This window comes from Lynx canadensis, chromosome F1 (assembly GCF_007474595.2).
Source record: "Lynx canadensis isolate LIC74 chromosome F1, mLynCan4.pri.v2, whole genome shotgun sequence".
NCBI classification, from domain to species: Eukaryota; Metazoa; Chordata; class Mammalia; order Carnivora; family Felidae; genus Lynx; species Lynx canadensis.
This window is the reverse complement of record NC_044319.2, coordinates 64,393,124-64,420,390: the sequence shown is the minus strand read 5'-3', so window position 1 is coordinate 64,420,390 and position 27,267 is coordinate 64,393,124. Positions and strand designations below refer to the sequence as shown.

The 27,267-nt window shown below is 60.1% G+C and overlaps 1 protein-coding gene across 1 annotated transcript; it reads right to left on the bottom strand.

Moving 5' to 3' along the window:
- Nucleotide 1: 1 nt before the first annotated feature.
- On the bottom strand, nucleotides 2–26,094 carry KCNJ10 (potassium inwardly rectifying channel subfamily J member 10). The gene is made up of 2 exons (XM_030302518.1): nucleotides 25,923–26,094; nucleotides 2–1,508 (listed from the first exon to the last, which is right to left on the bottom strand). Exon 2 carries the CDS (start codon nucleotides 1,506–1,508, stop codon nucleotides 369–371), a length of 1,140 nt encoding a protein of 379 aa, XP_030158378.1. The 5' UTR covers nucleotides 25,923–26,094; the 3' UTR covers nucleotides 2–368.
- Nucleotides 26,095–27,267: the final 1,173 nt, after the last annotated feature.

The window sequence follows — 27,267 nt, the reverse complement described above, 5'->3', positions numbered from 1 at the left end:
TGGGAGGTGGGGGGGGGGGGGGGGGGGGGGGCTATCCATCCAACTGCGTGGTCCTCCTGATGTGGGTCTCCAAGCATGGCTGATGCGTCCTGAGCCACCTCAGCCTTAATCTTCCCTCTCCTTCCCCCATCCTGGTGTCGGGGAGTTGCGTGTCTTGGGGACGGGTGGGGTGGGCTGGAGGGGACGAAGGAAGGAAAGCTCGGACTCCAGTTGGCCTCGCCTACCCACAGGCCGCCGGGTTAAAGCGGAGGGAGTGGAGGATGGGGGCTCCCGGGGGCTCTCCGGCTAGCCCGGGTATCCACAGCCCTCACCCGGGCTGCCGAAAGAGGAAAGACCGGAGAGACGGGGGCGGGTGGGGCCGCGGGCCATCAGACGTTGCTGATCCGCACACTTAGGGCACTACCCTCCTTCTCCGCTTGCTCCCTCAAGGACTCCTCCAGCTTGAGCTTCTCGGGGTCTCCGTGGCGCGCCGCGCTGTCGCGGAGGCCGCTGGGAGGGGCCACCTTCACAACCTGGTCAAAAAGGCTGAAGTCAGCGATGTATTTGCCGCTGGCCGACAGCGAGATGGCGGGCGTGAACTCGTAGCCCCAGAGGATCTCCTCCGGCAGGTAGGAGGTGCGCACCTGGCACGTGGCGCTGGTGGACTCCACCGTCCCGCTGAGGATCAGCACCAGCTCGAAGTCCCCCTCCCCGCTGCGGAGGGGGAGGTCCTTCAGGGGACTGGCCTCATCCACCACGTGGTAGAACGTGAGCGGCAGAATGAGGAAGGGGCTGTCCGAGGCCGTGTCCACTTGGAAAGTCACGTTGACCTGGTTGAGCCGGATGTTCTCGCCCTCTTTGGTCTGGTGGGTCTGGAGCAGTTTGCCCGTCACCTGGCAGCCGATGAGGAGGCTCTTGCGCATGTTGGCAACGCGGATCATGAGGCAGGGCTTCCCGTCGTGGGCGGCCACGACGGCGTGCTGGCTGAAACGGATGGTCTCGGCCCGCTTCTTGGGCCGCGCGATCTTCGCCAGGAAGGTGCCCGTGATGAAGATTTCCAGGATGGTGGTGAGCACCAGCTGGGCGATCAGCAGCACGATGGCCAGCGGGCACTCCTCGCTGATGTAGCGGAAGCCGTAGCCGATGGTGGTCTGGGACTCGAGGGAGAAGAGGAAGGCCCCCGTGAGCGTGTGCACCTGCACCACGCAGGGGGTGTGGTTGGCCGGGGGGCCCAGCTCCAGCAGGTCTCCGTGGGCCACGGCCACCAGGTACCACACCACGCCGAAGAGGAACCAGGTGCCCGCGAAGGTCGCGGAGAAGAGCAGAAGCTTGTAGCGCCACTGCATGTCGATGAAGGTCGTCCACAGGTCCTTGAGGTACAGGAAGCGCTTGTCGGCGATGTGCTCCATTCTGACGTTGCTGCGGCCGTCTTTTGTCAGGACCCTCCGCCGTCGGACCCCTGGGCCCACGAGGGGCCGGCTCTCCGTCTGAGTGGTCTGACTGTAGTACACCTTGGCCACCGACGTCATCTGGAGGGAGCGAGACGGCACAGCGGGGGTTACTGCGGGAAGCCAGCCAACTCCTGGCCACCGCCCACGGCGAAGGAAGAAGTGGCGTGCGTCTCGGGGTCACCGATCTTACCGTTAGCGCGTATTTACTGAGCACTCGCTATTCGCCGGGCGCTGTGCAGGACGCTGGTAAGCCAACAATGCAAATGACCTCACCCTTGCTCTCCAAGAACTCCCAGCCTGGTGAGCCAGACACACATTGAGGGAGCAGATAATGGCAGGGAAGTCTGATCTTTGTGATTCTCTGTGACAAGCACAGGTCCTGGAAGGTGGGGCCAGAGGAAAGCGTCCTCCTGGTCTCTCTTCCCCGCAAAACCAGTTCCGTCAAGATCTCTAATTCTGAAATAGGATCCCTCCCCACCCTCATGAATGGCAGGGCAAGAAAGACTACCCTGTTGAAATCCTTCCAGGCCACCCCCACCCCCCCGAAAACACACAAACCCTTCATTTCCCTGCCTTTCCCCTAGCCCCAGGGCAGTACTCACTGGTGACAACCAGGGGACTCATCTGGCTCAGAAAACAGCGGAAACTGCCCAGCCCGCTACCCTCTGAGATGTTTTCTAAGGGCCTGGACCATTTTCACTGCATATTATTATTACTACTTCATCATCGCCATCACCATCATCTATTTGCATCATCCGGGGGAATTCGGTCTGGGTCAGGTGGCGTTGGGAATAGCACGGGCAGGACCTGAGCGGAAAGAGCTGAGCGATGGGAAAGGAGGAGGGAACCACCACGCCGAGGCCTCCTGGCGGTGCAGAGGGAAATGCCAGGTCAGGGGCGGCAAAGTGGCCTTGACCGGGTGAGGTAGGAGAGTTGGTGTGGATTAGCGGTCATGTCCGCACAAGCTCAAATTCAGGATCGCTGTTTGTCCTGATGGAAGAAAGTGGGACAAGGCTCCGAAATAGGAGACAGCTCGCTTCACGCAAGGTGCCGGTAGCTCTGCCCAAGGAGTAGCTTGTACTTTTCCAGCAGAGATAGGATTTCAATCACTGAACCCTTGGACTCTGGATCTGATGACCAGACCTTCTGGGAAGGAGGAGGGTGATCTCCGGGGATTTGGGTCCTACTTGGAGAACAGAGAAGCTCATCTCCTTCTCCATTCCAAAAAATCTGGGCCATCGCATCGTCATTCTTCACGCTGCTCCCTTACCCCATCTTCCCCACGGCCCGACATCTGGAAAACTAAATTATTTGGGCCCATTTAAACCCCCCACCCAAGTAGACCCTGAATTGGAGGTCACCAATGGATGAGAATCCCGGAATGTTCAGAGGCAGCCGGGAGCCTGCTTACCAGCGCTCGTCCACTTGGGACTTTTGCTTTGGAGCAAAAGGGAAGCTTTATAATTCTGAGGTTTGGAGAATTACGATTTCGAGCCCAGGTATAGCCCCCTTCAGCACTCAATAGCAGCAGTAAAGACAAAGCTCAGCCCCCGCATCTCTACCATTTTAAAGCTCGCCCATTAGTGTGCCTTCTCGTTTGATCCTCAAACTGGAAAAGATGTGGAACCTTCCTGAGAGACTCTGAGGAACTCAGCGGATGGAGGAAGCCCTGGAAAGCTGTGGTTGAGTGAACGTAATTTTTTTATTTTAGTTTCTTTTTTTTTAATTTTTTAATGTTTTTATTTATTTTTGAGAGAAAGAGAGAGAGAGAGCACGAGTGAGGGAGGGGCAGAGAGAGAGAGAGAGAGGGAGGGAGACACAGAATCGGAAGCAGGCTCCAGGCTCTGGGCTGTCCGCACAGAGCCCGATGCGGGACTTGAACTCTTGAACCGTGAGATCATGACCTGAGCCCAAGTCGGACGCTTAACCGACTGAGCCACCCAGGTGCCCCTAGGGCGGCGCAGAGAGGGAGAGAGAATCCCAAGCAGGCTCCTCGCCGTCAGCAGAGAGCCTGATGCGGGGCTCGAACTCACAAACCGCGAGTTCGTGCCCTGAGCCGAAACCAAGAGTCAGACGCTTAGCCGACTGAGCCACCCAGGCGCCCCTGTTTGCAACATTAATTTTATTCAGAACTATAGAACACGCGGCCACCAGTTACGAGGGTGACACAAAGCTGGGACAGATCGCAAATGCAAGGTCTGGGGCAGAATTAGGACCCAAAAGGAGCCAGAGGAATGGGCTAAGTCTAACAAAAAGGATAAATGTCGGGTTGCATATTTGGGCCCCAAAATTATCTGAGCAATTCCGGATCGCAAATACTTGGTTTGAAGGGCGATCGCACGAACAGGGGTTTGGACCTGCTCTTGGAGCTCCAAGAGGAACCGCCAGCACCGATGAATCCACACCACAGAGGAAAAGATTCCAGATCCAGACGACGAGGCACAATGTAACAATCAGGACAGCCAAACGTGAAAGAGCTTCTCGGGAGGCAGACAGCGCTCCGTGTCTGGGGGTGTCCAAGGGCAGGATGGACTTGCACTTCGCGGAGAGTCCACAGAGGCGGTGCAGGCTCCCACCTACCCTCACGGGGGACAGGATGCCTGCCCCTTCCGCGCCATCTCTACCCCGGACGTCCTAGGGCGACATTCGGGGACCCATCCTCAAAGTCCTAGCTTTGTGCTGAGGAAAGATTCCGCCTGACTTCAGGAACGGAAGCTCTTGGGGCCCAAGGGAAGCCTCGCTTATCCTCCCCAAACAGTAGCCTGTGATGATGTTATCCCATCGCAGTCCGTAAAATATGGAATTTGGCCCTCACACTATGAAGTAAGTACAGAAGTCATTAGAAACAGGCTCAGGAGGGCCGCCTGGGTGGCGCAGTCGGTTAAGCGTCCGACTTCAGCCAGGTCACGATCTCGCGGTCCGGGAGTTCGAGCCCCGCGTCGGGCTCTGGGCTGATGGCTCAGAGCCTGGAGCCTGTTTCCGATTCTGTGTCTCCCTCTCTCTCTGCCCCTCCCCTGCTCGTGCTCTGTCTCTCTCTGTCCCAAAAATAAATAAACGTTGAAAAAAAAATTTTTTTTTAATTAAAAAAAAAAAAAAAAGAAGAAGAAACAGGCTCAGGAGATTTGCCCCAAGTAGATTAATGGTAGAGTTGGAACCAGAACCCAGGGCTTTGGGATCCGGTCCAGAACGCTTTTTTTTTTCTATTAATTAATTAATTTATTTATTTATTGTTGTTGTTTTTAAGTAGATTCCACACCCAACGCGGGGCTCGAACTCCCAACCCCGAGATCAAGAGTCACGCGCCCCACCGACCGAGCCAGCCAGGCGCCCCCAGGACTTTGGCAGCAACCGCTCCCGTGTACCCGGGTCCATTCTCACGGGTGCCGTGGTCTGGGGAAAGCGCCTCTGCGGGGCCCTGTGCAGGGAACACGGAGCGCGGCGTCGGGGCTGGGCGTTCACGGCCCCGGCTGGGACTCTGCTGTGACAGCCGCCTCCAGCTGCGTGCCTGCGGTGCCAGCCTTTCTCTCCGCCTCGTCCGGCTGTCCCCCAGCTGCCACGCCACCTCCCACGGCCAGGCAGCTTTGTTCTCCGAGGGGGCGAGAGGCGGAAGCGGACAAACGATCCGCCGCGCCCCCACCCCCAAGCTGGCCGGGCTCCTGGGAAGGGAGCAGCCCCAGCCCTGCCGGGCACACACACAGTCCTGCCTCCAGGGGGTGCTGTGTCCCCAACCCGGGCCCAGCCAGATCCCAGGGACACGGTCTGACGGTGAAACCAGCCCCCAAGTGGTGAACAGACGGAAGGGGACACCATCAACTTCTCCCGTCTCTAAGGAATGTACTAATGATTCTTTCTCTAAGACCAGGGCCATCAGACCCACGGGGGTGTCCGGCCCGCTCCCCCCCCCCCCCAGCTCCAGACTCTCACGCTGCAGGTAGGCCTGCGAGCTCGGGAGTCAGTTATTCTCCAGAATGGGTGGGTTTGTCAGAGCCCCTCTGGAGCACAGCTCTGCTCCGGAGCAAGGACACCCAGCTGTCGTGACCGTCGTGACTAAAATCAATCCTACCGCTTTGGGGAGCAAATGCAACCTCTGAGCCTAACATTCAAGGCCCTGCATGGTTCAGTCTCTGCCTACTTGGCGGCATGATTCCTGCCGCTTGTCCACCCGCACCCCGGGCTCCAGCTCCGCAGAGGGCCTCACCGCTTCACCCTTCGTGCCTTTGGACCTGCCGTGGCATCGCTGGCTCCGTGCCAGCCTGAGGACCTCCTGCCGATCTCTCAAAACTCGACTCGAGGGTGACTTGCCCCCTTTTTGAAGCCTTCCCTGACCATCCAAGAAACAATCAATCGGTGCTCCCCATCCCCCAGGCCTCACCCCAGCGTGGGTCGGTGAAGCCCGGGCCTTGTACACGTTCCTACGTTAGACCATCTGAGCGCTCTGCCGTGGTTTGTCAGCTGTGAGGTCTTCATTTAAGGCCGTGGACCGTGACTCTCGCCTGTTTCCCCAGCACCGGATACAGTTTATTACCAAAGACTGAGGAAGGGGACGAAAGCTGATCTGGACCCAGAGAGGCCCGAGTGAGGGCTGCAGCCTTGGTTTAGCTCCCGGGAGACTGGCCGCCGAGCCTCCGGAGACCTCGAGGTGGAGCCGCGACACAGGGGGAGGGACCCAGGCTTACCCTGGCTCCACTAATGCTGCAGGGGGTTACAGACACGAGCTTCAGAGGCAGGAGAAAGCAAGTCCCAAGGCACCCGTCCATCTCTCCTCTGGGTCAGCGGGAGGATGGAGAGAGAGACAGCTTGGCGGTGGCCGTGGACACGGGAGTGGGCCACGCCAGATGCAGAGAGAGCCTGAGCTTGGCCGTGGCCGTGGACACAGGAGTGGGCCACGCCAGATGGAGAGAGAGACTGAGTCTGGCCGTGGCGGTGGGCAGGGGAGTGAGCTACGCCAAGTTACGTGCCTGGAAAAGATGCGTCAACCCCCACCCGGGGCCGTGGCAGAAGGCACAGGGGAGAGCCGTGCACCTTCTAAAACCGGTCAGGTTGGAGAGGCAGGGAAGGGACCCTGGGCAAAGGCTCCATCTGTTTCCTGTGACGACCTGCCTGAAAGGAGCTTTGGGCCCTAACACCACCTGTGTTCATTCCCCGATGTGAACGAATCCTGGGTTCCCAAACAGCTGAGGACGCCATCGTCCTGAGTTACCACACTCAGACTCTCGCCACGCCAACATGCGTCACACAACTGCCAATTTCCACTCGTGTCCCTTCCTCTCATCTCCCGGCCTGACTTCGGGTCCTCTCTGCCTTTCGGCCTCCCACTCACCTGTCCGCTCTTTCTCTCCCCGAGTCCCTCCCACGCTGCGACGCCCGCTCTCTCTCCCCGAAGCACACCTCCGATCACGAACCCGAGAGCATTTACCCAGGTTCAGTACCTACGGGGGATTAAGATCAGACTCCTTGTCTCGTGGCGGAGGAACCTGAGGCTGGGGGGGGGGGGGGTGACTGACTTGGAGTGCGCGGCTGGTCTCAGGCTCGGGTCCCCTGTCTCCCGAGCCCACCGGCTTTTCATTATAGTGTCACCGCCTCAGTGCCGTCCCCAGCTCAGGAAATGTCCGTGTCTCTGCGTTATCGATCTAGGAGCGACCAGACTCAGCCGGGCATAGGTGGCCTTCCCTGATCTGTTTGCAAACCTCCTTTCCAGCCTCATCTCCCACCTCTTTTCTCCTATGGCTTTGGGCAAACAGCTGGTCCCTGCCCTACGCGCCCATGCGTTCGTGCTCTTCTCCCTCCCTCGCCTCCCCTCTGTCCTTGTCCCTACATACCAAAATATCCTTCAGAGCCCAGGATAAATGAAGCCCCTGATCCCCACGGCTTCACTTAATACCTCCCTCCTCTGACCCTCCATAGACACGCGCATATATATCACCGTCTGTACGTTTTATGGGACATCGATCTGGCATAGCGCCCATCTTCTGCTACAAATAAGCTTACTGAAGTAAGGATTGAGGCATACTACGTTTTCACTACCCTGACGTACGATTAGGACACATAGTAGGTGCTCCAGGAGTATTTCTGGAGTGAACGAATGAGCAGAAGGGAGAGAACGGGCCGCCCCTTCCCGCACGGTGGGAGCTCTCGTCCCACACGGACGGACAGAACTTCGCTCGGGCCCAGAGCCTCTCCTCCGAGGCTCTCCATCCTCCCCCCCTCTTTGTCTGCTCTTGACTTTTCATATGTTTTCCCTTTCTCCTGAACACACGGAAACCCCAATAACTGGTCGCCAGCACTAACAGATGTGCAAGCAAGGAAAAGATGTCCTCGTGTGTAATGACGCGGCCGCCGCGGGAAGAACCCGGCAGTTCCACACATTTACACGACAGACGCTTTCTTCAGCGTCTCCTGCGTGCCAGATTCTAAGGACGACAGACCCCGGAGTCACAGAGATGAATTCGACGTAGGTTCTGGCCTTGAGGACCTGCCAAGCCCAAAGGGAGGCAGCCATAAAGCAGGCAGGAGGTGGTAAGGGCCACAGACGAGGTATCCGTGAGGCACTGGGGGGATGTGCAAAGGGAAAGGTGACATTTGGCTCAAGGGAGCACTCCATAAGAATGTTATTATCCCCTTTTAGGCCAGGAAACCAACTCAGTGACTACCAGCCAGGAGTTGGGTTTTCCCTCCACACCTGGCTATCTCACTCAAGAAAGGCTTTTATACAGAAAGGTGGCATTGGGACCGGCGGGTCTGAAGGTTAGCCAGGATTTAGACACTTGGAGGCTGGGGGCTAGGGGGTCAGAGAGAAGGTGCTTCCAGGGAAGGGGAGGAGAGAGAGGGGAAGGAAAGGGGAGGGCAAGGGAGGGGAGGGGAGGGGACGAAGCTGACATTCGGGGAGGCCAGGAGACACAACTTACAAGCAACAGAGCCAAGCTTTGGCTGGATTCCAAAGTCCTTCCTCCTATAGCTTCAGGCTAATACTAGTGAATTTGCCTCCACTGGGCAAGTTCCACACTCAGCCACCAGAGGAGGTGACGCTTCGACCTGCTGACAGGTTAGCAGGACAGCAGTGTCCCCAGCAGTGACACCCAGAGTGCATCTCATGACTGGCGGTGATGCTCTTTTATTGTGATCTCTGCGTCCCATGATCTGTTCTCTTAGGCTGGCGTGGCAGGTCCCTACTGTCCCCATTTCCTCCTTGGACCCTGCTCCCAACTGCCTTCCCACCTCTTCCGCCTTCCTTGCTGCCCACTCGACCCCTGGTACGTCGTGCCGGCTGATACTAACGTGCGTTTCCCCTTCCGTCCTTGTCACCTTCCTGTCTGTCGGTCTGCTCCCCCCGCGCACATCTGTCTGGATCGTCCCTCAGCCTCCCGTGTCTCACCCTGGAGATGTGCTTTGTGAAGGTGGCGAGGTGCAGGCAGAGCTCAGACCTGTGAATTCCCCATCACACTCTGCCCTCCGTCTACATCCTGAGGCCCGGGGGTCAGGAGAGGCATTGTAAGCCCCCTACCCTCCTGTTCTCCCCACTTCCTCCCTCCAGGAAAGAGCCTCTTGATCTAGGGGCTGGAAATGGGATCAGAAAGGGGGGCAGTTTCCTCAGGGACCCGCTCTTGCTGTGAATCCGTCCAGTCGCTTTAGGCTCAAAGGTGTCCCTGAAGCCACCACTAGGGGGCGTGGGCATCATGAGTGTCTGGCTGGAAACCGGCCTTTGGGGTACCCGCGGGATCCGTGCCAGCACCTGCCCGCCTCGCTCAAGTGCCGTGTGTTGGGCAAGCCCTGTACACAAAGTGAGGGGTATGGGGCACCATCGGCCTCAGAACCCGAGGCCAGGCTCACCCGGGACAGCGAGCGAGGCGTGTGTCTGAGCACAACATCCTGGAGGTGGAAGGAGGCAAAAAACAAGGGTGTTTTAAGACCCTGCCAGGAGCTAAGAGGCAATGTTACCGCGTGCAGAGTGGGCTGGACGGGGAAGCAAGAAACTTAGGGGCCAGCCTCGTCTCTGCCACTGACAGCGGTGACCTTGGGCAGTGTCCGAGCCCATCAAACCATCGTTTCCTTAATCGGGGACTAAGGGCGTTTGTTGCATCGGCCCCCCACTTCTCAGACTAGTGGGTCAGGAGGTCCTGGAGGCCACAGGCTTAAATGCATCTTTCCTGTGGTTTCAATTTTGCTCAAAGACTTTGAGGGGAAATCTTATTTTCATCCTAAACCAACAACAGACAGAGAGTGGAATGAAAATTTTACCTAATTTAAAAGACAAAACAGATTTCAAGGACATCCGACGTGTGACAGGTGAGGGCTCATGTCTGTATCTTCTCAGGGAACATTCCCTCCCTTCTGCCTTTCAGGACCAGTCGGTGGGTCCGTCTCCGGGGCGCTGTGTCTGAGGATTATCAAGGTCCCTCCTGGCTTTAAGACCCCGCGTCCGGCCCGAGCCCTCCCCCCACGTCGGGAGAGAGAGAGAGAGGAAACAGCCACTCAGCCTCCTGTCCCCAAATATATTATCTCTTCTTTGGACACTGACTCCAAGTTGAATAGCGACCCTGGAGGCTTCCAAGGAGCTGGCTGGGCAGCTTTGGGGCCTGAAAAGAAGCAGTTCTGGGCTCCCAAGTGCTCTTAACGCAGAGAGGGGGAGAGGGGAAGAGGGACGGGTACTAGAGGGAGGCCAGTAAGAAAAGCGCCGGGTTACATAAGCCCTCGAGGCTGCAAGAAAAATGGAGTTGGTTTGGGGTTCTTTTCAGACGGGATGGCTTTATTCATTAATCTCCCTCCTGTCCTGCCCCAAAGAAAATAAACAAATAGAAAGGAAGCCAGATGCTCCCTGGAGGTGGAGGTGGGGACAGGAGGGCAGCGAGCGTGTCCGGGGGCCTGCCTTTCCAGCTGAGTCACTATTCCCTCTGCCCGCCACCCTCGGCCTCCGTCCCCTTCCCTCCCATCCTCTGGCCTCGGCCTGACACCAAGGCCCTGGCCCAGGGAAGAATAGGCTTTTCTTCCCTTGTGTCAACGTTTGGAAAGTTCTCCTAGTCTGATCAAAAGAGAGGATAAAAGCCGTCAAAGCATTTCCTGGGAGCCTGTGACCCCTGTCTGGCCCTGCTGACCCCTCTGTGTGTTTTCCAGTCAAGAGAGGGAGGGACACAGATGGGGCCATGTCAGATGTTCTCCTCCGTCCAGGCACCACCCCTGCCTGTCAGCGTGGGCTGATCGGGGAGCACTGCCCCTTCCTCTGCCCCCATCCCCCCCGGCAGTGTCTCTTGCCCCCTGCAAGCAGGGAACCATGTTTCTGCAGAGAACTGCCCAGAAGGTGGCATCTCGGGGACCCCCTCTTTCCCCAGCTGGATGGAGGATGACTTCCGGTCACGTGCGGCAAATGGGCACCGCCTCCTTGACGCCCCTGCCTCCCCACCCTTCACCCCTACCCCGAGCACACCTCCCTCCCCGACTCATCACGCGGGCCAGTGTCCGCTCCTACCCAGCGTCTGGGACAAGCGAGGCCGCACATCCCGGTCCTGTGTGGGGAACTTGGCCCCGGGCAGGGTTCAGCTGAGGACGAAGGGTGTGCCACTGCCCCCTCAGTCCCAGCCCCGGCAATCCCAAGAGCCTCCCGGCCTGGCCCCGCTTGGGTCCTCACCTCAGAGCAACAACTGCCCCTAGATGTCAACCCACCCCTCCTCACCTCGACGGGGGAGACCTCGGAGGGTCTGGGCGGGTTGGGTAGAAGCAGGGCGAGGACCGAGAGGTCTGCGGGGCTCCTGAGAGTCTCCACGGGGGAATCTATACCCAGCTGATGCCCCAAGATGCTGGCTGAGGGCATCATCCTCGCGGAGAGGCTGGTTATGAGTGGGAGAATTCGCCCCCAGCTGCGCCGAGGGGCCGTCCAGAGCGCAGACAGGTGCGGGGGAGTGGAGGAGACCAGGCTGTCACCAGACGTGCCCCTCAGCCCCGCGCGGGAGATTACCTCCCCGCCACCAGGGGGCAGGGCTCCCCCGCTCTGCGTACTCCCTGCCTGCTCCCCCCACCCCCCACCCCATCCAACCGCTCCGGCCCCCTCCCCGGCTCTCTCCTTTCACCGTTAGGTTGAACCATCAGAAATTGCCAATCAAAACAAAAAACCGGGTCCCGTGTCAGCAATATCAAATGGTTCGATCTGTTAATACTTAATAGCAACAAAGGTAAAAGCATCCGCCACCACAGAGCACGTTAGAGGCAAGTGCCCTCGGTGGCAAGCTGGCGGCGGTTGGTTAGTGCTCTGGAGCTCTCTCCAAGGTCACAGCTGACCTTCCCATCGCCACAGCCAAGGGCGTTTCCGGGGCCTTGACGCCAGCAGTCTGCAGCACCTGGCCCCGGGGCCGGTGGTCCCTTCTTGGCACTCTGTCCTCTGGCCCTTCTTGCGATGTGGTGGGGACTCCCTGCCCCCGCCCCCTGGTTTGGGAGACGTCGGTCCCCTCTTAAATGGCCCTGCTCCTTCCAGGCTTCGAGATTTGGGGCAAATGGGTTAAAGTCTCTGCGTTTCCCTTCCCTTCACCTGCACGGAGGCTGGCGCAGGGCCTGCCCGTGGAGGTGGGGGCTTCCAGGAGCGCTCCGTGCAGGGTCCCCAGGTCGCGGAGCCCTCTCTCCCTCTCCGCCTGTCCTCCAGGCTCTCTGCCACCCGTGCCTGGCTGTTTCCTCTGCACCCAGCCCTTTTGCCGTGGCCTCTCCTCTGCCCCTGACTGTGGGCCCCACCCTTGGTGTTCATCTCCCGCCACTCTGTGGCCCTTCCTCAGCTGCCCAGCCCTCCCTCCTCACCCCTCCTCACCTCTGCCCTCTACCTGGAGCATTCCAGCGTCAGCGTGCTGGACGCCTGTCCTCTCTCCTCCGGGGGTGGAGGGAGTCCCCTCGGGCTGTCCCCTCTTCACAGAACTGCCATCCATTCAGAACCTTAGAGTCACCCTGGGCTCCCCTCCAGCCCCACATCCGGGTGGGCGTCTCTCCGTCTCCCCTGAGGCGGCCTTAGTTCAGCCTTGGATTCTCCCTCACCTCCGCCAGGCGCTGCAGTGATCTGGCCTCCCTGCCTCCGGCCTCACCTTCCTCCCCTGCTCCCCTCAGCTGCCCCAGGCCCTTCAACAACACGGATGCCTCCCATCCCATCGTTCTGCCTGAAATCTGATGGGCTCCACGGCTTTGGCAGCTTCCTGACATACCCTCCCCCCCCCCATCCCATTCTACTCTGACGGCCACAGTCTCTTCTTCCAGCACTTGTCCCTAAGCACCCCCTCTTCTGGCCGTAGAGCGACCGTTCACTCTTGACCATGGCCTTCAGTCGGCCTGCTTGCGCCCGCGAGGGGCTCCTGCGCTTCCCCAGCCTCGGAGCCCTCGGCAGACGCCCGCTGTCTCCCTGCCACGTCTTCCTCCGTGTAGCACGTCCGGCTCCGTCTCCAGAGACCACCAGCCCCCGGAAGGTGGCGACCAGCCATAGTTATCTCATAAGCTGCCCGTCTCTGCGTTTAACCCAATTGTTTAACATAGAGGAAGGACTTAGACTGGAAACCCCCAGTCTGACCCCGGGGGGAAGGGGATGTCAACCACACAGCCTGGGGGCCATCGCACACCCCACCCCCCCACCCCTAGCAGATATCACCCGTTCAGACCTTTGCTCGCCGAGCCTCAGAATCTTCCTCAACATGGTGGCCCAGAGAACCATTTCAGTCAAGCAGAGTTAGCCTCGCAAGCAAAGCCTATTAGTTTTCCTGGCCTGTCTGGGTCACAGCCAAAGTCCTTACCTATTCTTTCCCACTATTTGCCATCCTGGTCTGGGTCCTTTTCTAGCTATGGGAACTCCAGTCAATCTCTTAATCTCTGCGGGGCTCAGTTTCCTCACCTAAGGAGGCAATAAAACCTTCCATTGTATGGTCAGGATCACACGAGATGAAGTACGTGAAATCTGTAAGGCCCTTATGCAAATATGAAGATATTATTATTATTACCCTACTTTGCAGATGAAGGAAAGTGTCTACAGAATTAGAGGAAGCGGGGCTCAGAGAGACAAAGTGTCTCGCTGACGTTTGTTCAATGGCTCAGCCCGAACGTCTGTCTCCGAGCCCCGTGGCCCTTCACCCGCCCCGCCTCTCCATATGCCAGGGGGTTTCATGATGCTCCTTTTTCAGGGGAACAGTGACTCGTGGGGTAGGATTGACTGTGGCCCCAGAATCGGAAGAGGCTTCCAATGCGCTATTCTCCATCCCACCTCCTGATCATTCCCAAGATGAGGCTCCCCGCAAAACCCTTTCAACCTGCCAAGAGGTAGGGAACGTGAGGGATGCAGAAGGGCCACATTCCTCAGTGACTCCCTTCGACCCTGTGCCCTCCTGCTTGGTCCCCGCCTTGGTGGCTCCAGGCAGCTGGCAAGCTTCTCAAAGCCCGGGATGGCCAGGCCCCAGGAGATAAGGGCTTTGGTGGGAAGGCCGGCGAGCCACCGAGAGCTGTCACCAGATCCGCCGGCAGGGTCTGAGAAACTAGACAGGAGCCAAGCTGATGGGACCTTAGGGTCCCAGGGACCAGTGCGGCTCCCTGCCTGAGTTAGGACGGGGGCCTGAAAGCGTCCACACACTTTCTTGTCTGCGGCCTTAGAAGTTGCTGGGCCCGGGGTGCTAGAAGGTCCGAGAGCGTAGGGGACGGGGAGCCAGAAGAGATGCTCCCCGGTGTGGAAGTACATCAGAAGCAGCTCCTATGGGGTCATTGTACCTGCCCCCCTCCTTCCAGGAAGGAAGCAGCCCCTCTTCCCCAACAGGGGACTGTTTTCGGAACTGATTCCTGAACTGTATTTTGCTCATCTTTGTGTGCTCTGCAGTGCCCAGAATGGAGCTGGGCTATTTCTTACAAGAGCCCATCGGATTGCGCCTCCATGTGACTCTTTCTTCCCTCCGGCCCCTTTCCTGTGTGTGACATCCTTCAGCCCCGGGAGGTCCCGCCTCCCAACTTCCCTTAGGAACAGGTGGGGACACTGACCCGGTCTCCCCATCAGCCTCTAAGCCTTTATTCGGGGTGAGAAGCTGGGTTTTCCATAGCTTCCCTCAGCCCACCTCCGTCACACCCTCCGGACTCTCTCTAGTGGGGGTCCAGATGGGGAAACTGAGGCCAACAGCAGGTGCACAGTGCTCGGCAGGACAGCTTCCACGCCAGACGTCCAGAGTCTCCTGTGGGAGGTAGACCCTCTGCACGGTCTAGGGTCGGACCACTCTGGACTTGAGCTTCTCCCTGGACCGACCACGTGCTCCTGGTGCCGCCCGTGCCCCAGTACTGAGTGCCAGAGGGCTCAGCGTTGGAAGAACGGGAGGAGAAGCCCGAGAAAGAGGATGGGGAGGAGGGGGAGGGGGAGCAGACGACCCACCTCGTAAGCCCCAGAATTACAGTTGGGACGGAATCGGGGATAACCGGTCTCTGCCGGCCTCCCCAGCATCAGCGTCCTCTGTCTTCTCTCTGCCCTCGCGGTGTCCCCTGTGCAGTCACGCCAAGCCTCTCCCAGGCCTTGGACAGGCCATGGCTTCCTCTTACCAACAGCTCTCGGCAAACACTGGGGCCTCGTCTGGGAAACCCTCTGCCCCCTCCCGCTGGGCCTGGTCAATCCCTACCCTCCTCCCAGGCCTCAGCTGCGAGGCCACGGTCTCCGGGAAGCCTCTGCAGACGCCCACGCCCCCCGCGTGGGTTGCCGGGAACGTCACCGCCTGCCTGTCAATGGTGCGCAAACCAGACCCACGAGGTTACCGACGGGCCCAGGTGACCACAGGCCAAAGTGTGTTTGCAGCCGAGTCCACGCTTTCCACCTTGCCACCTTAGGGTCACGGAATGCGCATGCTGGGAGGCCCCCGGGTCATCCAGGCGGATTCCCCGGGTTTCCTGAAGAGGAAGCAAGGCCTAGGAAAAACAAGCGGCTTCCCTACGACCTCATAGCTGGCCAGCAGCGCACGTGATTTCTGGTCAGAATCAGAGCAAGAACCGCTGACTTCTTCCTCGTCCCAACCTCTCTTCCCATGAGACTCTTCACTGACCTGGGGTCTCGAAGGGCCAGATGCCAACCTGGGAACATGACCCACTGAGCTCGTCCCCTGTCCACCCACAGCCACGGCCCAGGGCGCACCCCCCTCCCATCCTCAGGCCTCCAGAATCCCCTCGGCCTTGCGGCCACCAGCCCAGAACTAGGCCAACAAGGAGAGAGCTAAAAGGAACGGCGAAAATGCGGGCCTGCAGGGAGGGGACGGAGTCAGGGGTGCTCTCTGCTGGGGGCTAAGACATGGTCAAGGGACTTCTTTGAGAGACCTGGGAATCCCACGGTGCACCGGTGCCCTGCGTGTCATGGGAACTACCTCCCAGGCCAACCAGCCTCTATCCAATGGAGACCAAAGGTGGTCCCCTCTGTCATCGGGGACAGTGAGCTGACCACTTCTTTCCGTCCTTCCCCTTTGCCTCATAATACCTTGTACCCGGGAAATGCCTCCTGTTCCGTCTAGATGCACTGACTGCTATCGAAACAATTTTTTTTTAAGTTTTATTTATTTATTTTGAGAGAGAGCGCGAGTGGGGGAGGGACAGAGAGAAACGGAGAAGGAATCCCCAGCAGGCTCCACACCATCAGCACCAAGCCCGACGCGGGGCTCGAACTCAAACCGTGAGATCATGACCTGAGCCGAAATCAAGAGTCAGATGTTTAACCGACGGAGCCAGCCCGGTGCCCCGAAGCAATTTAATCTCACCTTCACCCCTGGTGGAGATGGGGACCCGAGGCACCCCGTTCTTACGATGCATATTCAGGGACTGAGCCACCTTCCCAGCCAGGGGTCCATTCCCTTTCGACCCTGGGGCTCCCGGTTCTGTGTGCAGAGCTACCCCTGACCCTCACACAAGGGGCCTAAGGGGGCCCCGCCGTCACCCAAGAGGGAGTCTGTCTACCCACCCCCCCCTCATTCTACTTATTTCTCACCCACCTTCCCCACTCGAAGTCAAGAATGAGGCAGGAGCGGCATGAAGGCACTAACGAGACACTTGTAGATTCTAGAGGAGTCTAGAACTACATTCAGAGGTGGCTGCCCTCCATCCTCCCTCTCACAGGGACTGATGGCCTGAGTGCAGCCGGGGCGCCGATGGCACCCTCCTTCTCCACCAGGGGACGCGTGAAGGGAAATCTGGAGGCAGAAGAACCACACCAGGGAGTAAGGGCTGGGGGGGGGGGGTGCTCCTACATCAAGAAGACGGATGGATGAGGCAGCTTAAGCAGAACCCGGCAGCCAGAGGGGGGGCATTGGAGGGAGAGGGGGGGTTAAACAGCCAAAGGGTCCTGTCGATTCTGACATAAGGGAAACATCGTGGAGATCAACGTCCAACGACCCTCGCAGGCGAGGGACCCAACATCTGGAGCCGTCCATCTAAGGAAGTTGCTGCAGGTGCTGTGACCCCATCTGCCGCCCCAGGTCTTGGGGTCCTACTGGGCCCTCTGTCCCTTCTCTTTTTAGACTGCTTGCTCCCGGCTTCCGAAGGATGCCCCAGACCAGAATAGCAGGGGAGGGAGGCATAGACATCCCGGACGGATCCTTGAACAAAACGGAGGGTGTTAGCACGGAAGGTCAGAGCCGGGCATCTGAAGGACTTCTAAACACAGATCCCAAACCCTAAAGCCTAGCTAAGGAACGGGCGGAGTTTCTCCCTCCAGCCATCCAGAATCAATGGCAGGAGTGGGGCCGACGTGAGGGCAGGAAATGAACAGAGGTAGGGTCACCCTGCCCTGGGACAGTGGAAGGGTCAAGGTGACTTTCTGAGGTCCCTTCTAGACCCAGAATCCTCTTTAAGGTCCCTGTACCTGCTGTTCTCCACCCCCCCCCCCCCCCCCCGCCAGCACACCCCCAACCCCATCCCAGGGAAGGTGGGGACTTGACAGTGACCAGTCCCAGCCTAGCCACCTGTACACGTGGCGTCACTTCCCAGAGCCCTAGTGGGAGACGGGAAATGAGCACTGCCCCGCCGACCTCTCGGGCCACGAGGGGCTGTGACACGGGGCGCGTTGGGCAAAAGCAAGGGACAGTCACGCTGGACCTGCGCCGGGCGGGCTGGGTTTGCTCGTGGCACACAGCTCCCCTCTTCGCGCTCGGCTCGGCGGTGGGGCGGGGTTCCTGGCCCCCGAAACCCCCGAGGTGGGGCGAGGTGGGAGCTGCACTCAGTTCAGCAGAGGAGGCCGTGTCCGTGGTTAACGTATAAGCGGTCAGGTCTGGGGCAGCGGGACATTACCCGCCCCAGGGCTACATTCTTGAGGTCACAACAAGTGCAAACTTGTTATAACCTGTGTTGGAGCAGCAGGGGGCAGAGAGGGCAAGGGGGGGGTGGCGCTGAGCCGCCAGCGGCTGGCAGAGGGGTGCAAAGGGGATGAGGGGTGGGGCGCGGCCGTGCAGGTGCATACGCACGTGGGTGGCGGGAGGACCGAGGTCTGGGCACATCCGCTCCAGCGTGCGTGTGGGATCCGTGTGTGGGGCTGCATAGATGAGTACGTGCCTGTGTGTCTCTGCATATATGAGCCCAGTGGAGGAGGAGCGGAGGCGGGCAGCCGCGGGCCCGGCCAGGGCATGTGGAACGGAGGAGTGGGCGCTGGGGACACCCCTTCCCCTTCGCTGGCCTCCCAGAGCCTGCAACCCAGCTCCATCCACAGACTGCACCCTCCCCCCCCCCAACCCCCTCCCCGTGAGCTGGGGGCCTCTCCCCACCAGTGCCCAGCTCCCCAGCCTGCCCCGGGGGTGGGGGGGAGGGTCGCCTCCTGCCCATCCCCCCTGGCCCTGGGCCCACTCCCCCGCGCTCTCTTGGCCCTCCGGACACTGGGGCGGGTGGGGGTGGTGGTGGGGGGAGGCTCTGAAAGCAGGTGACTGTTTGGGGGAACTCGGGGACAGAGCCCCCATTGTGCCCGCCCCGGAGCCGCCTCAATGGAGCTCTCTGGCACAAAGGGGCTTTGACAATGGGCAGGCCATTAGTATGCAGGGCCAGCCCCTCGGCCCTCTCCCTGTCCCACAGCCCAGAGGAGGGAGCTGGGGGGCTGCTGGCCCTGCCTGTGGAGGCAGGGGGTGGGGCAGGGCCGAGACTGGAGAGATCTTAGTCCCTGGGGGCTCCCCTAGGGAGACAACAGAGGGAGCCTCGCCTAGGGCCCCCAAACCAGCCACTGGCCACAAAGGCCTTTGCAAGTGGAAAAAGCCAAGGGACCGGTCACGATGGGGGAGGGGAGCACTCTGGGGGCCAGGCCGGGCCGCCGGGAAAGAAGCAGGTGGGCAGTCTGAGCCCACCCACTTTTTGCCTCAGTTTCCCCCATCTATTACCATCTCTTGCCCTCTATTCCAGGGAGTGGTGTAGGCAGGAGACACGGAGCAAGGTCTCAAACTTAAGCCTGAGGGTCTCCGGAGTTGTCGGGCTGGGGGGGCTGCGGGTCGGATCGGAACCGCCACCGGATGCAAAATCGGTGTGTGCGGGGGGTGGGGGTGAGGCAGCCGGGGTGTCTGGGCTTCTGAGGAAGGCGGCACCTGCAGCCCCAGCTCCGGCTCCGGGGAGCGTGGCCGAAGGGCCAGAGGGCCAGGGCCAGCGGTGCTGCAGGGTGTGTGTGGCTGCCTCGGGCCTCCCCCACGCTGTGGGCAAGAGGTCCTCCTGCCCAGGGGGGCCCCGCACCCTCCTCCACCCACCCCCGCCACGGGCACCCTCCATGGCCCAGGTACTAGCTTCGGCCCCACTCCCCACCCCCGCCCTGGGAGGGGGCGGCCAGTGCGGGGCGGGGGGGGGGGGGGGGGGGGCTGAGAGCAGGCCCAGACCTGGGAAGGGGGCAGCGAGCAGGGAAGGGGCGCCACTTGAGTAGCAATGTTTGCCCAATCAAGACTTCCTCTGTCCTGGGCCAGAAACCCCCAGGAGAGAGGGCTGAAGTCACTTTAGAGGACTGCCCCGGGCAAGACAGAGAAAGCTTCTGGGCTTGGGCACTTCTCTTTTCAGTTGTGCTGAGGGCAGGAGGCCCTGCCTGTTATCTGCCCTCGGGGCTTCCTGCTACACAGCCTTGGGCCCTGGACGGCTCACCTGCTGCTACTGGGGGAAAGGGAAGGCCTGCTCCCTCCTCCCAGTCAGGACTTCGGTTCCAAGCCCTCCCTGCCCCCAAAGGGTCCCCAGCGGGGGAGGAGGGGAGGGCTGGGAGTTAGAACTCCTAGATGCAGGGCCAGCAACCCTGTGAACCCTCCCAGTCGCTCTCCGTCCCTGGGCTGGGAAGCCCCCTCCGCCACAGGGGAAGGATCACCTGTGCCCCTCCCTCCCTGCCTTCCGGACCCTGGGAATTCTTCAGAGGCAAGGCTCCTGAACGTCGAAAGAACTCACACTACGTAGCACTGCGCTAAGCCCTCTTCTAGAATTCTGTCATGTAATTTTCAACAACTCGAAAAAATAGGCACTTTCTTCAAGCCCCATTTTACAGATGAGAAAACTGAAGCACAGAGATGTTGATGATCTGCCCAAGGTCACACAGCTAGGGAGGGGTAGAACGGAGCCCCACCTGTTTAACCACGGCCCCCAGACCGCCTGCCCAGTGAGAACACTCAGAGGGGTGTGGGCAGCCGAGATCAGCCAGGGTACTCGGCTTGGCGGGGGAGGAGGCGCGGGGATTGAAACGGTTTTCTGAGAGTCCTCTGGACCTAGTGATTCTCAAAGCGTGGTCCAGGGGCCCTGGGGGTTCCTGACACCCTTTCAGAGGCTCTGTGAGGTCAAAACTGTCTTCCCAACATTGCTGCTATATTATTTGCTTTCTTCGCCTTCATTCTCTCATGAGTGTTCAGTGGAGTTTTCCAGAAGCTACGTGACACATGATATGGCGAGAGATTGAACGCAGAAGCAGATATGAGAAATTGTCTGTTTTCTGTTAAGCCACACGTTACAAAGACTCGTGAAAGTGTGCGACATCACCACTCTTCTTGCTAAACATTTTGTTGCTTTGTTTTTAAAATCTAGCGATTCTGGGGGGGCCTGGTGGCTCAGTCGGTTGGGCATCCGACTTCAGCTCAGGTCACGATCTCGCGGTTCGTGAGTTCAAGCCCCATGTCGGGCTCTGTGCTGCCAGCTCAGAGCCTGGAGCCTGTTTCAGATTCTGTGTCTCCCTCTCTCTCTGCCCTTCCCCCGTTCACTCTCTCCCTCTCAAAAATGAATAAACATTTCAAAAAATAATAAAAATAAAATATAATACAGCCACTTTTCATTAAAAAGATATCATACACGTTGACATGCAATGGGTTTGTGGTTGTTTTTAAATGAATTAATAAACAGTTTAAGTCTCCTCCGTTTTCATTTCTGACATATCAATAAATATAACCCACATACACAAAAGGTCTTTGGAGTCTTGAATCATGCTTAAGAGTGTAAAGTCCTGAGATCAAAAGACTTGCGAACACCACCCTAGACTCAGACATACTCGCTCTCTCCTCCTGCCAGTTGCCCATGTCTTGTCCCCGGAAGGGTCAGTGGGGAGGTTTAGACGTGGGGAGAAGGCCTGTGCCCAGGTCTCCTGTTTGGGACTAGGGGCGAGGGAACAGCTAGGGGACAGTCCCAGGGAGAACGTAAGGGTAAGTGGTCAGGCCTGTGCCCCACCTGGGAGGTGTCCCCACAGATCTCCCAGCTCTCGAGCCCAGGGGGAGGCTCAGAACAACTGGGATGCCCCAGACTGGGCTCTGACCTTTGCCTCTTCCGCCCCGGACGCCTGCCCACAAGCCCAGCACGAGGCGGGAGCGGACCTCCCTGGCCAGGAGAGAAAGGCTCAGCGGATCCCCACAGGAGTTTTTGGGTTTGGGCCAACATGCTTAAAGAGCTGGAAACTGGGGGTCTTGGGGTCTGCTGCTCGCAATCTTAGGGTGATGCCATCTCCACAGGATGGGGCTGTTGGGGGGAGAGGGGCTTCTCTTGAAGTTCCCCAGGGAGTTCAATCATAGGGTCTAACATATACACACCCCACTCCCAGACATTCATAAGCCTCCAAAGTCGGGATTCTCCCCCGCAGAATTAGCCACCAGAAAGGTTTCCTACCTAGAGTCAAGCTGGTCAGAGGGCACTCTGTTCCTAGGAGCTGAGGGGTCCCCGGAAGGGAAGAGAGGCCTTTGCTTCGGGGGATCCAAACCCTGCAGGGTCACGGCCCCATCCCAAAGGAGCCCCGGTGCAAGGAAGGAGACGGATGTCCCCTCCAGCACTACCATTCGATTGCGTTGGACATCCGGGCAAAGTCACAGACACAAGGGACAAAGGACAAGCGGACTGCTGAGGAGAAAGGGGTACAAGACGGCAGAGCCCATGGGGAGACGCGGGTGGCGCTGGGCAGGAGGGATCAGCCTTGGAATGGGAATGGCCCCGCGAGTGCCCAGAGGGAGAGAAGAGAAGGTGTTCAGGGATGGCCGGTGGACACGTCCCCCACCCCTCTCAAGAGGGCAGTCCCAAGAGATGGGGTGCTGGAGGGGAGCGAGGAAAGCTTCCATAAAGTACCTTGAAGACTGCGATGGGGAGTTTTCATCTGAAAACCAACAGGGGTGTCTGGGTAGGAAAGGGACAAGACAAAACGGGTGCTTCGTGGGGACAGTCCCAGGGGGAATTGGGCGGTGAAGAAGAGGGAGGGAACGGAGGAGAGAGGGTGGCTGGAGTCAGGGAGGCCTTTAGGGAGGCTGCTGCGGACACTCGGGCTGGTTGGGGGACAGCGGAAAGGGCGGACATGTAAACCAGGCGGCAGAGGGACAGGCTGGCTCGCGGGGGACAGCTGAGGTGGGGGGCCGCTGGCTGGGAGGGAGAAGTTGCTCCGGATGGGCAAACAGACTGTTTTAGGAAAGCTCAACGTCTCAGTTCACACTTCGTGGACCCCAGTAGAAGACGGGACGCCGGCCTGGAAACAGGGAAGGAAGCTACGGGAGAGGAGACCGGGCCCACGTGGGGCCATCTGTGGGAACGAAGACGGGAGTCCCGCCTGCATCTGTAGGTGAGGATTCTCTGCCTTCCCGAACTCCGGAAGGGTGGAGCGACAGAGCCCCGGACTTGGCCTCGGGAGTACCAGGGACGGGCTGTGGTAAGGCCCCGGGGGCCGGGAGAGGCAGAGTCGGGCCAGAGAGAGGGAGCACCACCGCAGGAAACACACGTGTTAGGTGCTGAGCATCACTGCAAGCCCTCTACCAGCAGAGACTCGTTCAATCCCCAACTGTTCCTGGCGCCATCATAAGGCTGAGGGGACGCACGTCGTAGCTGCCGAGCGGTGGAACCGGGATTTGAACCCAGGGAGTCTGACTCCAAGGCCAGGCTCTTAACCTCTCCACCCACGGCCTCCCAGGTGGGGCCCGAGCGGGAAGAAGCCCTGGGACCACGTGGCGGAGTGGCCAGGCCACCCGGGAGAGGCCTCCCGACGGCTACCGCGTCCTCCCTGTGCTTCCCAGCTCCCCTCAGAAGCCTTAAGGATGGGCCTGGGGGCTTAGGGTGGGGTTTTTTTTGTTCCAGAAGGTGGTCTCCCGTTCCTTCCCAAACTCCATCTCAGATTTCTTTCCTTTTTTATGGGATGCGCTTCCTGAAGTCGAACCTAAGTCCTTCCAGCCGCGGCCCCAACCCTTTCCAGGGCCTTCTGCCCCCTGGAAAAAAGAACGCCATGGCCGCGTACTGGGAAGTCACGGCCTAAGAGGCCGGAAGTGCTCAGGCCCACCTCTCAGCCCTGCTTCCCCGGGGCCACTCGGGCCAGCTCCTACTTCTCTCCACATTCCAGAGCCAGCCCCTCCCTTCTCCCCACCGCCTCAAATCTAGCGCGGGGCTGGCGGACACCCACGGGAGAGGTTTTCCCACAATCCCCTTCTCTTTGCCCTTTCAAGGTTCTGGCGGGGGAGGGGATGGAGAGGGTCCCCCCCCCACCCCGAGGCACCGTGCCCATGCAGAACGGCAGCATCATGTACGAGAAACTGGAATGAGGGAAGAGAGGCGATGAACTCAGCCCGTGGGGGAGCCGCGGTGACGGGGGAAACTCCCGCAGCTCGGTTTCCAGGAGCTGCCCTGCCAACCACCCTTCCCCGGGCGCTAAAACCCTTGCAGTCCAGACCTGCCCACCGTCTATCTTTCCGTAGTTCCATCCCAACGGCCTCCCTGCCCCTTCCGGGGCCTCCCCACTGTCCTGGACCGCTTGGCCTCAGCCTGGACAGTGGCACTGACCAGTCAGGCAAGAGGAGAATCTAGGCCGGGAAGGGGAGGGGGAGTGGAAGGTTTTTTTTTTTTTTTTCCTTCCGTCCTACATAACCCTTGGCAGGAAAGTTGGGGGCTCCGTGGCCCCACGTCTCTTTCTCTCCCCCACCGATGCCGGGGGACTCGGCCCGTCTTCCGTCTCGCGTGCAGAGGCCGAGCATCTCGCCAGGAGGCCCAACGGGCCTTTTCTCCTCGGAGGAAGTGGGTCTCTCGGTATGACCCGCCCCCCAGGACCCTAAACCTCTCACTGAGCCCACCCAGATCCAAATGCCAAGCCTCTCTGGTCCCTTAGGGAGGACAAGGGAAGAGAGGTCCCTGGGTCTTCTGCCGGGCCCTCCCCTCCAAGCCAAACGACCTGGAGCTACAAATGAGCTCATGTATGGAGGTGCAGGTAGGGGCACGGGAAGAGGTGGGGGGTGCCGGTGGCCAGACAGCTAACCCTCCCATACGAACGCAAGCGTCCCTAGACTGCATGTGAGGCAGATGTTGGGAACACAGATTTTCCCCCCCGCTCAGCGTAGGGGGCTGCGGTGGAATTCTGCATTGGAACCACAGAAGGAATGGACCCATAACCCTGCTCACCAACCCCCCCCACCCCTCCATTCCGTGGAGTCATTGCCATATGATACCGACTGAGACAAGTTGGCTGCTCGGGCTCCGGCTGGGGGGTGGGGGGTGGGGGACGGCTCAGAAAACAGCAGCTCCTTTCAGGACCCAGGCTGGCAAGGGCTCCGGGAGGCCGGACTGGCCCAGATCGCCCCCCAACACCCCCTCTCTCCCTCCCTCGCCACCACCGCCAAAGGACAGAGGGGCGGGGAAAGGGGGTTGGCCCTGCCCGGGCCATGCCCATCGCCTCCGCAGACCAGCCCTGGCCCCTCTCCCTGGCGTGACGCCGTCCCTCCCCCTCCCTCATTTCCTGCTCCCTGAAGAAGTAGCTAGAAGCCAGAACACCTGCCTCCTTCGACACTGGGTCCCCCGCAACCAGGCCACACCCTGAGGGATTCGCAGGCCCTACCCTCAGCACAGGACGGTGCCCACCATTGCGCCAGGAACACGTTCGGAAACTCGCAGAGATTAGGGAGAGGGTCCGGAGATGGAACCAAATAGAACGCAGCGGGGGCTGCTGGCCCCTCCTCAGGCCGATGGCTTGGTGCCCTCCAGGCCCTGCCGAGCACCCCTGCACCGAGACCCTCCTCACGCCAGGGGCCCAAATCTCTCATCTTCTCCCCGCCTCCCCCCCCCCCCCGGCGGAACTCCCAAAAGCAGTCCCGGTGGGGGAACACATCAGACACCACAGCCGAGGCAGACGGGCCCCAAACCTTTAGCCAGAATTTGTGCTGATAAAGCAACAAATTCACGTCCTGAGCCCTGGCCTCCTTTGGGCCCTCCACCCCCGCCTCACTCTGGGTGCTTCATTAGCAGGAGTGACATCTCAAGTAACCAGAGGCCCCCCTCCCACTCTGTCCCACATCTGTCCTTCTACCCATCCCAGGGGCACAGCTCTCCTCCCCCAAATCGGGAAGCTTTGACCCTTATCTCTTTCCTCACGCCGCTGCCCTTGGTCACTTCCTGGTGGGGACAAGGGCTGGGATGGGGAAGGGGCATCTCTGCCTGGAGCGTGAATGTCTCAGAACCCAACCTGCCCTTCTTCCTCCCGCAGGAGCGGCCCTGCTTGCTTCCCAGGGACCCTAGTGTGACCTACCTGGGGAAGGGGGCAAGAGATGGGGGGGGGCTTGACATGCAGGGCAAGTGGGAGTGGAGGGAAGAGGCCAAGTGGGCAGGGGTCCCAGGCACACCAGGCTCCCGCGGCTCGCTAATCCCAGCGGTTTGTGTCTCTGCTCCCATGTGTGGACTCGTGATCAATGGGTGTCACTACATGAGTGTCACAGTGTGGGGAGGGGGAAGGGGCTGGCATGGGAGTGGGGGTAACCTGACCATCTTGGGAAGAGAGGGCGCTGTCCGGAGTGCCGGAGTGGGCGATGCGTGGTTACCTGTATGTGGTGGTCACTGTATCCCTTGAGAGGGCTGTGATGCCCTGCCGGGTCCGCCTGGTGGGAAGGGGCATCGGGAAAGCCCCTTCTTTAGCCCAATGAGCTGGAGGTGACCAGCATGGGTAAGGTTTCTTTCTTGGGGAGCCCTTCCCAGGAGGGTCTGTTTAGGGTCGCCCAAGGTGGGAAGCTGGGGAACAGGACAGTACTGCTGAGACCAGACAGGGTGGGGACCGAAGGGTTGGGGTTCCCCCTATCTTTGGGGAGCGAGGTGGGCAGGGCTCCATCAGGGCCAGGGTCTTACCTTGGGTCCGGGGTGGAGTGGCCCCTCGGATGGGCAGCGGGACAGACGGACTGACGGACGGACGGACGGACGGACGGGGCGGGCAGGAATGAGGAACCGAGCCGAGCGACGGGCAGAGCCGGGACTCTTAAACCCGGGGCTGGGATCAGATAAGGGCTGGTCCGGGGGCCGGGGCCGGGGTCGGGCCGGCCGGGGGCAGAGCTGGGCCGGGCCGGGCCGCCCCCTCCCTCCGCAGCGCCGGAGCCAAACTTTGTGTGAATGGAGGGGCCCGGAGGGGGCCGGCGGGCGGGGGCGGGGGGCAGCGGGCGGGCCAATGGGGACGTGGAGCGCCAGGCCCGCGCCGCCGGGATTGGAGAGGCCGGGGCGGGGGGCGGGGCGCAGGGGGCAAGGAAGCGGAGACCCAGACAGATGGAGGCGCAGGGCCGAGCGCAGCGCCCGAGGAGCGGGACCCAGACAGACTCCGGGAGGGAAAGGGACGCGAGACGATGGGCGAAGCGATAGGGGCTGCGCTGGCACGATGACAGGGGAGAGGCGGCGGCGGCCGTGTCAGCGACGGGGAGCGGGCGCGGGGGGCGGGCCGGGCCGAGTTAATGAGCTGGAAATGAACTCGGGACGGCCCGGTGGCCCTGCGCGCAGCGCCAAGGGGCTGGCTGGGGCTGGGCTCCGGCGCGCTATCCCTCTGCCGGTCACCGGGCCCTAAGCACTGCGTGAGGTCCCGGGGGCCGAGTGCGCGGACCAGCCTCCCCGCCAGCAGCCCGCCGGGTCCCGGAGCCGCGACGCGGCGGGGCGCGCGGCGCAGGTGCGAGGCGCTGGAGGCCGCAGAGGGGGCCGCGTCCCTCTACTTAGGGGGTCCTGGCAGATGTGGGGCATCTGATAAGCGCCCTGAAGAGCGCAGAGGATTCAGGTCCTGGGAGATGATGCGCAGGGCGTCCGAGGCAGAAGGAACGCAGTCACCAAGTCCCCGGGACACATGGAAATACAAGTCTGCTTGGGAAACGGCGGCACACGGGCCCAGTTCTTCTCAACCCCGCCGTCACCAAGGACTGCTCTCAGTATCCGAATCCGTGCTTCCAGGGGTTCCAATCCACAGGCTCCCCCCCTGGGCATTTATTAAGGAAAGAATCAGTTCCCCATTTTGGTTCATCATAGATATTTAGATATTTAACTATTAATCAGTAACCGGCATTACCATCTTGAGTTGATATACATCTTGGAAAAAAAAAAAAAACAAACAAAAGCAAAGAAACCTGAAACGTTTTAGTTTAGTTCTGCCTCTAAAAGCCGTACGCTGGGTAAATGTACATTTGAACTAGCCCCCCTGGGGGAGGGAGGTGGGCCGCAAGCC

What these genes read in the sequence shown, in the direction of transcription:
- KCNJ10 (XM_030302518.1), bottom strand. Translation starts at nt 1,508, where the DNA reads ATGACGTCGGTGGCCAAGGTGTACTACAGTCAGACCACTCAGACGGAG.